Genomic DNA, 13,001 nt, shown 5'->3' with positions numbered 1-13,001 from the left:
CCCCAACTACCACTAGCTGTCATCCTGTTCTCCATCTACAAATCTGTCCCTATTTTTCTTGTTAGTTGAGTTTGTTCATTAGATTCCACATGTGAGTGAAATCACATGGTATTTGTCTTTCTCTCATTGGCTTATTTCACTTAGCATAAAGTGCTGCAGGTATATCCATACTGTCACAAAAGGTAAAATTTTCTTCTTTTTTATGGCTGAGTAGTATTCCATTGTGTAAATGTCCCATAGTTGTTTTATCCACTCATCTACTGGTGGACATCTGGGCTGCTTCCATGTATTGGCCATTGTAAGTAACACTGCAATGAGCAAAGGGGTGCTTATGTTCTTTTGAATGAGTTTTTTGAGTTTCTTCAGATATATTCTCAGATGTGGGATCACTGGGTCAAAAGGCAGATCCATTTTTAACTTTTTGTGGTATCTCCATCCTGCTTTCCACAGTGGCTGCACCAGTCTGCCTTCCTACCAGCAATGTAAAAAGGTTCCCTTTTCTCCACATCCTCACCAGCATTTGTCTGTTGATTTATTGACGATAGTCATTTGGACAGGTGTGAGATGGTATCTCACTGTGGTTTTACTTTGCATTTCTCTGATGATCTGTGACATTGAGCATCTTTTCATGTCTTTTGGCCATGTAGCCAGTCCTGTTCTCTTTGGAGAAGTGTCTGTTCAGGTCCTTTGCTTATTTTTTAATTGGGTTGTTTGTGTTTTTTGGTGTTGAGTTTTGTAAGCATTTTATAAATTTTTGTATATTAACCCTTATCAGATGTATTGATGAATATGTTCTCCCTTCTGTACACTATCATGAAGTGGGATTTATTCCAGGAATGCAAGGTTGGCACAACATTCATAAATCAATACGTGCGATTCTCCACATAGATAAAATGAGGGATAAAAAGCACATGACCATATCAACTGATGCAGAAAAAGCATTTCATAAAATCCAGCACCCATTTATGATAAAAACTCTCAGCAAAGTGGGAATAGAGGGAGCATACCTAAACATAATAAAGGCCACATATGACAAACTCACTGCCAGCATCATACTCAATTGGCAAAAACTACAAGCGTTCCCCTTGAGATCAGGAACAAGACAGGGATGTCTGCTTTCACATCTCTTATTCAGCATAGTACTGGACGTCCTGGCCACAACAGTCAGACAAGAAGAAGGAAAAAGTCATCCAAATTGGAAAGGAAGAAGTAAAACTGTCATTGTTTGCAGATGACATGATACTGTACATAGAGAACCCCAAAGATTCCACCAAGACACCACTAGAACTATTAAAGGAATTTAGCAAAGTAGCAGGATACAAAAGTAATATCTGGAAATCAGTTGCAATGTTATATGCCAATACCAAACTAAGAGAAAAGGAAATTAAGAAAACAATCCCATTCACAATTGCTACAAAAAGAATAAAATACCTAGGAATAAACCTAGCCAAGGATGTAAAAGACCTGTGCTCAGAAAATTATAGAAGAAAGAAATTGAAGAAGATACAAAGAAGTGGAAGCACATACTATGTACATGTATAGTAGTAATTAACATCATTAAAATGTCCATACTATCCAAAGCAATCTATAGATTCGATGCAATTCTTATCAACATTCCAATGATGCATTTTGCAGAACTAGAACATATATTTCAAAAATTTATATGGAATCAGAAAAGGCCCCACATAGCAACAGCGATCCTGAGAAAGAAGAACAAAGTTGGAGGAATCACTCTGTCTAATATCAGCCTATACTGTAAGGCTGTAGCAATCAAAACAGCCTAGTACTGGCATAAAAACAGACACCTACATCAATGGGACCGAATAGAGAGCCCAGAAATAACCCCACACCTTTATAGTCAATTAATATTGGGCAGAGGGGACAAGCACACACAAGGAGCTAAAGATAATTTATTCATTAAATGGTGTTGGGAAAGTTGAACAGATATGTGCAGAAAAATGAAACTAGACCACTTTCTTATACCACACACAAGCATAAATTGAAAACGGATCAAAGGCTTAAATGTTAGACCCGAAACCATAAAAATCCTAGAAGAAAACATAGGCAGTACAATCTCGAACATAGCTTATAGCAATATTTTATCAGATATATCTCCTCAGGCTAGGGAAACAAAACAAAAAAATGAACAAATGGGACTCCATCAAACTAAAAAGTTTTTGCACATCAAAGGAAAACATCAACAAAATAAAAAGACATCACACCCTGATTTGCAACAGTGGCTTCCATTTATACTACTTCCCCAATCAGCTTATGGCCAAAGGGCTAGGAAATGAATCCTTCCCAGTGTTTCTCTCCTCTTTGATCATCTCCCAGGACTCTTCACAACTAGATGGTACAATGTTAATATCTCAGTTACCTGCAGAGAAATAGTTTCCAAAAGCATCAAAAGATCGCCTGCTGTAGCTCTCCTGGGGATCTCTGGAGTACAGAATTCTGTCCCTTATCCCTTCACAGTCCCAACACACTACATCTGACTATCTGTGGTAGACCTAGAAATCTGCATTTTATACACCCATGTTAGGCTTGCCAGACAAAATGCACCATGCTTGGCTAAACTTAAATTTCAACTATACAATTAATAATGTTTAATATAAATATATTCCAAATATATTATATGTGATATTTGGAACATAAACTAAAAAAAATTAGGGTTTTTAAATTTATTTTTTAAATTTTTTAAATTGTGAGTTAAATTTGACTGGGCTCCTGTGATTTTTTGCTAAATCTGGCAACCCTACCCTGAGTGCACGCTGAACTTGAAGAAACAGTTCTAGGAAGATGCTTGCAGCATAGTCCTACTATGCTCTGTATAGAACACTAAAGTATTGTGTTTTAGAAAACTACTTACTGCCATTTTGGGTTGTTCAGTGTCAAATTCTCTCTGCTCCCCATTCTCTTTTCTGTGCCCTCCTGCCAATGTTCAGGAGCTGCCCCAGTCCCACAGTGCATACTCCGGGGAGACTGAGTTACTCCCAGAGAAAACACTCCGATGTTCCTTTTCCCATACTGGCCAGGCCATGGAAGACCCCTCTGTGATCAGGGATGAATGATGCAGAAACCACTGGTGCTCCCTTTATCCCTGTAGCACAAGGCTAAATGGCCTACTCCTTGACTTCTACTCTCTAGACAGACACAGATATCAAGGCCTCAGACTCCCTCTGAGGCTGAAAGAAGACAGATGCAAACAAATAGTAGTCCAGCGGCTCGATCTATTGCTCTTTCATTCCTCCCACTAAAAAATGCAGAGCAGACCAAATGCGCGTCAGTAAATGAGTGGATCAAAAAACTATGGTACATTTACTACACAGCAGAAAGAAAGAAGGAGCTCCTACCCTTTGTGACAGTATGGATGGATCTGGAGAGCATTATGCTAAGTGAAGTAAGCCAGGTAGTGAAAGACAAATACCATATGATCTCACCTATAAGTGGAACCTAATCAACAAAACAAGCAAGCAATATATAACCAGAGACATAGAAATAAAGAACAAACTAACAGTAACCAGAGGGGAGAGGAGAGGGGATAATGGGAAAAAGGGGAAGGGTCATCAAGGAACATGTATAAAGGACACAGGGACAAAGCCAAAGAGGGGTAGGATTGAGGATGGGAGGTAGGGGTGGGTGGGATGGGGGAGAGTGGAAAATGGAGACATGGAGACAAGGGTACTTAAACAACAATGAAAAAAATATAAAAACAAAACACAGAGCAGGCCAAAGTGTTATTTACTTTACTGCCTGGTGTTAAGAGGTTGCAAATTCAAATGCCTGCAGGCACTAAGGCCAGTGTCCTAAATAAGTGAAGCAGGACGGGTGGGGACTATGGCAAAATTATGCTTAATCTAAGAAGGTAGGATCTTTTTAGCTTCAGCTGATCCATGGCCATCCCATAGGTATTTGGGCTCAGTATTTCTAAAAAACAGAAAGTCTGAATTTTTATATCAACTCTGTTGATTTTTAAATGATGAAAACAAAATTAATAATCTTGTAAACAGTGGGTAGGCCAAACAAAATACCTCTGTGTTCAATATTAGATTCTTTTGACAGTTAGTTTTTAACACTTGTCTTAAACTGTATTTCATAGTGATGCATAATTGCGGGTACTTTATTGAATTTATAAAGAATATCTCATTGTGTTCACTTTGATCAGAATTAAAGCCCCAAACTCATATGGCCTAATGCAGAATTTAGGTTTGTATGAGGGTATAAAAGATATTAGTTAGATAGTAAATCCTATAAAGAAATATTAAGGTGATTTAAATGATCTAATCAGAACAAAAATACATATTTGAACTTAGCCACCGTCTCTCAGAACTAAGGAATTGCTAGTGGCACCACTGGCTGCCAGCCCATAGCCAAATCATTGAGTTGTACGAAGGATCAGAGAGAACACTTTGTGCGGACTGGGCTTTAAGGAATGCCTTTGCCACGTGCTTGCATACGCCACAGAGCTGGATTTGATGGCGCAAATAAACTTTTCACTGTGGACTTTTACAAGGACATTTTCACCTGAGAGGCTGGCTATCGAGGTGGGTAAATTATAATCTAGTTGAGCTGCCTGGAGGAAGAGGAACCAGAGCATCTTTGATTCCTGGGGCAGAGTGGGGGATGGGTGGGTAAAAGAGTAAGTGAGTCCATAAAGTGTCAATACACCTGAACAAGAAGGGAATGAAAAAGCAGGATGAGCACATATATGAGTTTTTCTTTTCAGTAACCTTATCGTATATGTGGTAACTATTATTTAACTTCCCTTAATTTCTCCAGGGAAACAGGGTGTGTGGTGCTGGTTTTGGCTACTTTTTTCATCTTGTGACCAACCAAACTTCACAAGCTCCACTTTTCTCCTTCACTGGGAATATTGCACATTCTTGTACAAGGTAACTTTGAGGAAATTAATCTACATTTTGGGTATAAGGCTTTGTTTTAACATTTTTTTAAATTGTACAACACACAGAGAGGGTATAATTGACATGTGAGATTTGATGATGTCTCTGTGTCACCATTTTGGATCATGAAAATTCGGTGGTGAAGGGAAAGGCAGAGGGAAGTCATGTAAGAGGGTAGCAAGACAAAATGCACCTTTTGTGGCCAGAGGAGAATTCAATAGAGAGCAATTAAACTTCCAAGAGATCCAAACAACTAGTAATGCAGAGCCCTTGGGAGGCTTGAGAACCTGGGCTCAGGACCTGAGTGGAGAGATGAGCCTTGGAGAAGAGGCTCCTCCCTTGTCATTTGCACATTTGTTTTGTAGAGGGTGGAGTCATCTGCTAAGAGCCTCAAGGAGAACAAAGATGGAGTAGGGGATTTGAGAAGCACAGGGAAAAATACAAGCATCAGTCAGTCAGGCCCTGATTCAAATCCTGACTTTACTCCTACTGAACTGCTATTTATTTATTTATTTATTTATTTACTTTAGAGTCAGATCCTTTATTTCTAAAATGGGAACATACACACATTGAAAGTTGGATGTGAAAAAATAGAGCTTATGTGATGCACCTAAGAGAACACCTGGAATACAGTAGGAACTCAATAATTGATAGCTATAAATAATTATGATAATAATAGCAAAGGAATACTGCGATAATGGAGAGTGATAAGGGTTAAGGATAATGGATATGCCATGTTGGAGTGCCAGCTGAGGCTAGAAGTAGTACACGTGTCATGAAGTTGTAGAGATTACAGATGTTAGTACCCACTTACCTAGCAAGGGGGCGAATCTGGAAGGGGACTGACACAGTGGTAAGGGTCATATTCTGAAGGGCTAAGGAAAGGTGTCCAGACTCTTAGGAAGGGGGTGAACCTAGAGAAGGGCCGATAGAATAGAATGGGATCACGGCAGTCACGGAGATCCAGGAGCAGTTCACAGAGGGTAACAGAGAAGACTGGCTGAGGGATGGGTGGAGACAGAGAGCAGGGTCAAGGGTCTCATCTCTATTCTCCCTCACTCATTACTTTTATTTTAATATTTTCCCATTAGAAAAAAGTGGGATGTTTCAAACAGAAATGAACTAAATTTCACTTTGTTTCATTTTCTAGGTGTGGTCTCTTTGTATACCCTAAATTTCAGCCACCTTGGGACAATGACACTGGCCCCACCCTGTTCCAAAACTTCATGGTTTGGGGAAGTGCAGGTGGTGTGCAGGTAAGTTTCTTTAGTTTTTTTTTTTTAATTAAAACGGTTGCTTTCTCCTGGTGGCATATTATACATTGCTATTTAAAGGGAGATGATTTGCTGCTGAGAGGAGCGTAGCACATCATGGTGGTTTTAAGGAGCCAACAGCACCACAGGTGTGTGTGGAATAGTTGTTGAATGAACAAATTCCCAGTTACTAAGCCAGGGCTAGCTCACTTCCTTTATGGTGACTTTTAAGCAGCTCTGATAGAGAACAACAGAATTATAGAGATTTACAACCAGGAGGGATCATAGAGGTCATCCATTCTTCCCATACCATGCCTATTTAGAGATAAAAAACATTAAAGCTCAGAAAGCAAAGGAATTTGCTAAAGGTCACTTAGTGGCACAACCAGATACAGACTCCACACTCCAAATGTGCATTTTCTGAAACCCTAATATCTTGACTAATACATGCTTCAATCATCAGAAAAAGTGCTATTCATCATTGGAACTCAAAAATTCCAGCTCCAGGTGCCATTGTTACCTTTACCAATGAACCAAATTTTCTTCTCTGTTGTTCAAAAGGGAGAAAAGTTCATGTTCAATCATTTACTTTTCATTATCACAGTGATTTCTCACAGAGAAGCTTTTCATGTCCGCTGTTAATAGCAACATATAAAAATTATCCAGGGTCACTAGTTGGTGCTACAGAGAAAATTACATACACTTTGTCTCTGCCACTTAGAAATCTGGAGTCTAAGATACATATATAAATGAAAAAATATGTTTACAGGGCATTCAGGAAACAGAATAAAAACATAAAAATAAGTCATAATAAGAAAGCTAGACATTTATTTTATATATCAAACAAGAGGAAGATGATTGTAGATGGGGAAAGCCCCCAAAAATATAATTAGGGTAGCTAAGTGGAGGATTGCCAATTATAGTTAGTACTTTGTTCTCAGTTAATTTCATTATGTGCCTTGTTTCCCATAAGCACTATAAATACAGGGGTGAGGATCTAGTAGAAACATTTGTTGGGTGCTCTCTTATGCAGAGAGGACATTATGCCTTGCAGAGGCTTAAATTATGTATCGATGATCTTGTTCTACAGGAAATAACCTAGTAAAACAAAAATATTAAAAGGTGGTGATTAAAGTCAGTTTTCTCAAGTTCTCCAACAAGATGTGCTAAATTCATGAAAAAAAGATCCTTAAAGATTAAACTTTTGTGCACTCAAAAGTCCAAATAATGAGTGCTTTAGAACTTCACTTTTATGAGGAAAGTAAAGGAGAGCCATTAACATAATAGCAGGGAATTTGAAAAGTATCTTCTCCCAGAACAACCTGAAAAAAAAGAATAAAGTAAGGGGATTTACACTTCCTTATTTCAAAATGTACTACAAGGCAGTAATAATCAAGGTAGTGTGGTATGGGAACAGAGGTAGAAATATTGGTCAATGGAATAGAATTGAATCCAGAAATAAACCCACACATCCATGGTCAACTGCTATTTGACAAGGATACCCAGAGCATTCAGTGGGGAGAAATAATAGTGATGCTGGAATAATTAGAGGGCCACATGTAAAGAAATGAAATTGGATCCTTACCTCATATAATTTACAAAAATTAACTCAAAATGCTTCAAAAACCTAAACAGTAGGGCAACGGTTTTAAAATTCTTAAAAGAAAACACAGGGGTAATTCTTTATGATCTTGGATTAAGCAAAGGATCCTTGGATATGACAACAAAGGAACAAGCAACAAAAGAAAATAGTTAAGATTAACTTTTTCAAAATTAAAAATTTTAATGTTTCAAAGGATTTCATCAAGAAGTAAAAACCTACAGATTAGGAAACAATATCTGCAAATCATATATGAAAAGAGCTCATATATAGAATACAAGTATATAGAGAACTCTTAAAACTAAGAAATAAAAAGATAAATAATCCAGTTTAAAATGAGCAAAAGTTCTGAATAGACATTACTCCACAGACTCACAAATCACCAATAAGCACATGCAAACGTGTTCAACATAATAGTTATCAGAGCAAGGCAAATCAAAACCACAGTGACATGGGACTACTTCATAGCCTCTATGGCTAGAATCAAAACGATCATAAGTGTTGGCCAAGATGTAGGGAAATTGGAACCCTCATACACTGCTCGTGGGAATTGAAAATGGCCTAGATATTTCAGAAAAACAGTCTGGCCGTTCCTCAAATGATTAAACATAAAGATACCATGTGGTATATGTTTTCTTTCTCCTAGAGAAATAAAAACATATATACTCACAGAAATGTACACACAAATGTTTATAGCAACATTATTCATAACAGCTAAAAGGTGGAAACCACCCAAATATCCCCCAATGTTCAAATGGATAAATAGTGTGGTGTATCAAGACCATGGAATATTATTCAGCCATAAAATGAATGAAGTATATGCTGCGACATGGATGAACCTTAAAAACATTATGCTAGTAAAAGAAGCCGGTCACAAAAACCACATCCGATATGATTCTGGTCATATGAAAGACCAGAATAGGAAAGTTCATAGAGGCAGGAAGGAGATTCATGGTTGTGTAGGGCTAAAGGATACGGTGTTTCTCCTATCTCACTCGTAAAATGGAAATAGTAATAGTAACTAAATGATGTGTTTGCTTGGGGAGTTAAATAAGTGCCTGCAGGTAAAGTGCCTAGAAGTGCGCCTGAATCTCCGTGGGCGCCTGAATCTCCGTGGGTGTGTAATAACAGCTGTTGCTTTCAGTGTCCTTAGCACCCAGGATTTGGGGGTGATAGAGCGATGTTGATAATATGTCTCTGGAAACTGTAACATTGAGAAGGGCTTTCTGCACTATAAAAAGAACACTGTGTTTAAGTTCCATGAACTTTCATTATCAAATATATCTGACTGTATTCTTGTCATTAGACATACCTGTCATGTATATGGATATTTAGGAGGCCAATGCCTTATCCATTAGGCCACTGGGGCTTCTTATATAGATATTTAAACAGAATATTCTAGCAGGTAAAATTTCTACTGTGAGTACATATAAATTTATATCTATTTGATATTGATAGCTGATATTTTTTGTATATTTTTCATCCAATCATCTTAATCTTTGGGGGAGCATCATTATTACCCTCTTTTGTAGCTAAGAAAACTCTGGGTGAGGGATAAAACGCTTGCTCATGCCACACAGCTCAGAATTGCTGGACTTCAACTCAGGCCGTCTGACCCTTCTGTATGCAGCTTAATAAAAGTTGAGAAAAACTCCCTCTCCTCACTGGGTCTCATAGACACAGTGATTTTCTTTAGAAGGGGACAGAGACATAAGAACACATTATGAAAGCTGTATGGATGCCACAAACAGGGGCTTTTTGCTGCTGTGTGTTGGCTTCCTTTAGAAATTAGATGTTAGCTGTTTGAATATGAGTATATTTGGCAGAATTTGAGATGCCTGTAATTGAGTAACAGTTCTTGTCAAGATCATACCTATTCGTTTAAGTAAGCCTTTGTGTCTTCAGAAGTCTGCCATTTTATACAAGCTATTGGTGCAAACTAAATGGGAAATGCAAGCTATTTAATTCTTGAAAATTCAGGCACAATGACTGATTGACAAGTAGAAGCACGATACTATGGTAAATCAAGGCTACTTTGGCTTCAATTAATAGGTCATGGTCCCCTTCATTAAGATATGAAGGGAACCATGACCCTTTTTAATGATTAAAGAGTGACCGTGTTAGATTAATTGCTGGCCCTGATTTCCACCCTGGCTTTACAGATGTTTGAACTGAGGCCAAAGAAGAAGTTAGATGCCTTTTACGAGGTCATCTGGTTAGTTAATATCAGTACTAGGTATAATAATAAAGGATTCTGTACCCCAAATTAATGGAATTCTTTCAATTCTATTAAGCTAATTTTGTTAATACTTGATCCCTGTTTGGGACTGCTAACCCAAACTGTCATAAATATATGTTCGCATAATGTATTTTTAGTCTGTAATCATGCTCAATTACTTATTTCACATTTGCAATTTTCTGACAATATTAGTTAATATATACTACGCTGAGGAAAATGTTAAATCCTGGAGTTCTTGAATGCTATGGTTTTCTTCCACTGATGTTGTGTGATTTGTTAACAGCAAGTTTATTTTAGATATGTGGAAAATTCACATTGACCTTTTTAATGTATCAGTTATGATGAGGAGAAATGAAAAGTACAGGGGCTTTGTTACCAAAGGGGACTAGTTAGTACTGACCTTATGATGACTTTGCGATGTCTGCGCAGATATTGATGGGCCAAAGCGGCTTCAATATGGTCTAGCGTGCTTAGTTATACTTAGTCAATAATTAAAGAAGTTACAGGAAGTCTGCAAGAAAAGCCAAGCCTCAGACCTTTGCCATAACATACGCTGTGATTTTTTTTCTTTTTATAGATTTTTAGAAGTAGCAATCTTCACCTGAAAAACTTCCAAGTTTATTCATGTAGAGATTTTGGAATTGACATCTTGGAAAGTGATGGGAATACTTTAGTCACTGATAGCTTATTACTTGGCCATTTTGCCCACAAGGTGAGTAAATACCTTAGTGTGGTTGTTGTAGGTTGTCCATTAAAATAGAATCGTATATGATGGGCTCCCTTGTGATCCAGCGTATGTAACTTTAATAGCATGCTTCAGTGAATCTTGTATGTAACTGGTAAAAATTTGAGGAGCTTTTTGTTTGTAAAGGTGGTGATATTTAAAACAAAATTCAAATATATCCAAAGGTTCAATGTTATAAGTCAATATAAGCTATAAAAATCATGAGTAGCTTGCAGAGTTCTTATTTGGTTGCAGTTTAGCATTATTATCCATACCAATTCAATAATGCACCCAATAATTTTAGGTTAGTTTACTCTAACCTCACAATAATAATCAAATAGCATGATTCCATGTTGTCTCTCTGCATTGTTGTTTGCCAAATTTCTACACCAACATTTTATTTATAGGGCTCTTACTTTGTTTAGGGTGTCCCCCCTGAAAAAAATAAGTAATTCATGTTTACATTGTTTGCTATAGTATACTATGATTTCTTCTGTGATTCCCTAATACGTCCTTAAGTGTGGTGTTAAAAAACAAAATTCAACCAAATAAATTTGAAGATCTAATTGGCTTTGTGAAGAGACTCATGAATTAGGAAGCATCCCATCTGAATCTCCAAAGGGTTGTACAACACAGAAGTCTTTTACAGGCAAAAGGGTGTGACAGGGGTGTTCTTTGCAAAAGAAAAGAAAGGGTTATTTTTAGACCAGGTCGTCTTTAGGGTGGAAGGAAGGGGTGGGGCAGGGAAGGGCAGGGGTTTTATCTGTGCAGGTTTTATCCTACTAGCATTTATCAGGAAATTTCATATCGATTGGTTTAATATTCCACTCCTGGGAGAGGCTGAAACTGCAGTTAGGTCAGTTACTAAGTTTTGGTTTGGTGTCTTGGCTAAGCAAAAGTGACTCCATTTTGGCCTGTTGTCTCTTTTTTTTCACTGTGGGTTTCTACATGATCAACATCAGACTATACGTGACTTCTCTGCTACTGCAAGGTCAGGTTACCAGAAGGTAGATGAGGCAGAAGACCTCCCAGAAGAGAAGTACCTTTCTCCTCCAGGGAAGCCTGTGGTTACCATTGGTGTCAGTAGGCTTCAGACCTATAATGGGTCCCCTCAGTTCTTGACTTTGAAAGAGGTACATATGTATTAGTAACACATTGTCACAATAATCAGAGATGGTTCTTCTGAGAACCATCAAAGATAATCAGAGATGGTTCTCAGAACCAAGGAAAGAACATTCTGTTTAGTTTGTTCCCGAATGCTCTGGCCAATTCATATTTAAATGATAATTATTGATTTTTATACTTCCCTTGGAGATTATTTCATGGATCTAGGTATAAGTATTAAGATTAAAAAATCCTTTCAGTGACTAAGCTATATTTTACTACATTTAATTCCCAAACTTACTTAGTTAAATCTCTTTTGAACTATCCTTTTCAGGAGGGAAATGCCAGTTTTTCCTTTTCTCTGAAAGGATTACCACCTTAAGAGAAGATTCTTCTTTTTAGGCTGCATGGTTTTCCAGGAGAGGGTGGGAACCAGATTTACATTCCATGATACTGGAGATCAAATGCTGTTAAATTTCTCCAAAATAACCTTAGAGGAGATGCTAAAATCAAAATGCCCATCAAGCTGAGTAACTGTCTTGGTAAATTAATGTCACAACATCTTAAGGGTTGCTAAATAGACATCATAATTAATGGAAGAGTAGCATAAATTGAGATATAAATCCTGACCAAAGGGTGGTTATCATGAGATAAAAAATAATCATACTCCTGGGATGTGATTCGCCAGGAATGCAATGCCACTGAGCGCCTCTTAGTCTTTTAACAAGTAAGTGCAAGACACAAGTCCCTGGATGGAAAATGCCAGACAGCATGTTCTAGGGGGGATCTGGACCCTGATTAGGCACCCAAATAATAAAACCATGTCATTTTAGAGTTAAATATTACCTAAGAGTTAATTTAGTTATAGTTAGAACTCCTGATTTTTTAGGTGAAGAAATGGAGGCTTTAGGAAGTCAAATGATAGCCTCAAAATCATGCCTAATAGTGTGGAGGTGGGACCACCTGGATACATACTCTTGGTCAAATACTCTTTCAGTTACATAGAAAATAGCTTTAGCAATAAGCATTTATTAGTACCTCCTTCATTATTTCCTGAACTGTTTTCCATGGAAGGCGAGCCCCAAGAGAGGGTCCAGGAAAAGGAAAATTCCCAGGTTAATTCCATTTAGGACATGCTATTTATTACACCTCTCATCCCCTCAAATTCATGTCACATATT

At 37.7% G+C, this 13,001-nt stretch overlaps 1 protein-coding gene across 2 annotated transcripts in view; it reads left to right on the top strand.

Moving 5' to 3' along the window:
- The window catches only part of PKHD1 (PKHD1 ciliary IPT domain containing fibrocystin/polyductin), a 447,336-nt gene that overhangs the window by 191,345 nt on the left and 242,990 nt on the right, over positions 1 to 13,001 (top strand). For both annotated transcript variants that reach the window (XM_024558059.3, XM_045193323.2), the window contains 3 exons: positions 4,780 to 4,892; positions 6,052 to 6,157; positions 10,571 to 10,705. In XM_024558059.3, the coding sequence (XP_024413827.2) occupies positions 4,780 to 4,892; positions 6,052 to 6,157; positions 10,571 to 10,705 (354 nt within the window). The remainder of the gene's footprint in view (positions 1 to 4,779; positions 4,893 to 6,051; positions 6,158 to 10,570; positions 10,706 to 13,001) is intronic.

Source organism: Desmodus rotundus, chromosome 11 (assembly GCF_022682495.2).
Source record: "Desmodus rotundus isolate HL8 chromosome 11, HLdesRot8A.1, whole genome shotgun sequence".
Lineage (NCBI taxonomy): Eukaryota > Metazoa > Chordata > Mammalia > Chiroptera > Phyllostomidae > Desmodus > Desmodus rotundus.
Note: the sequence above shows the minus strand (reverse complement) of the source record. Positions and strands in the feature narration are given on the sequence as shown.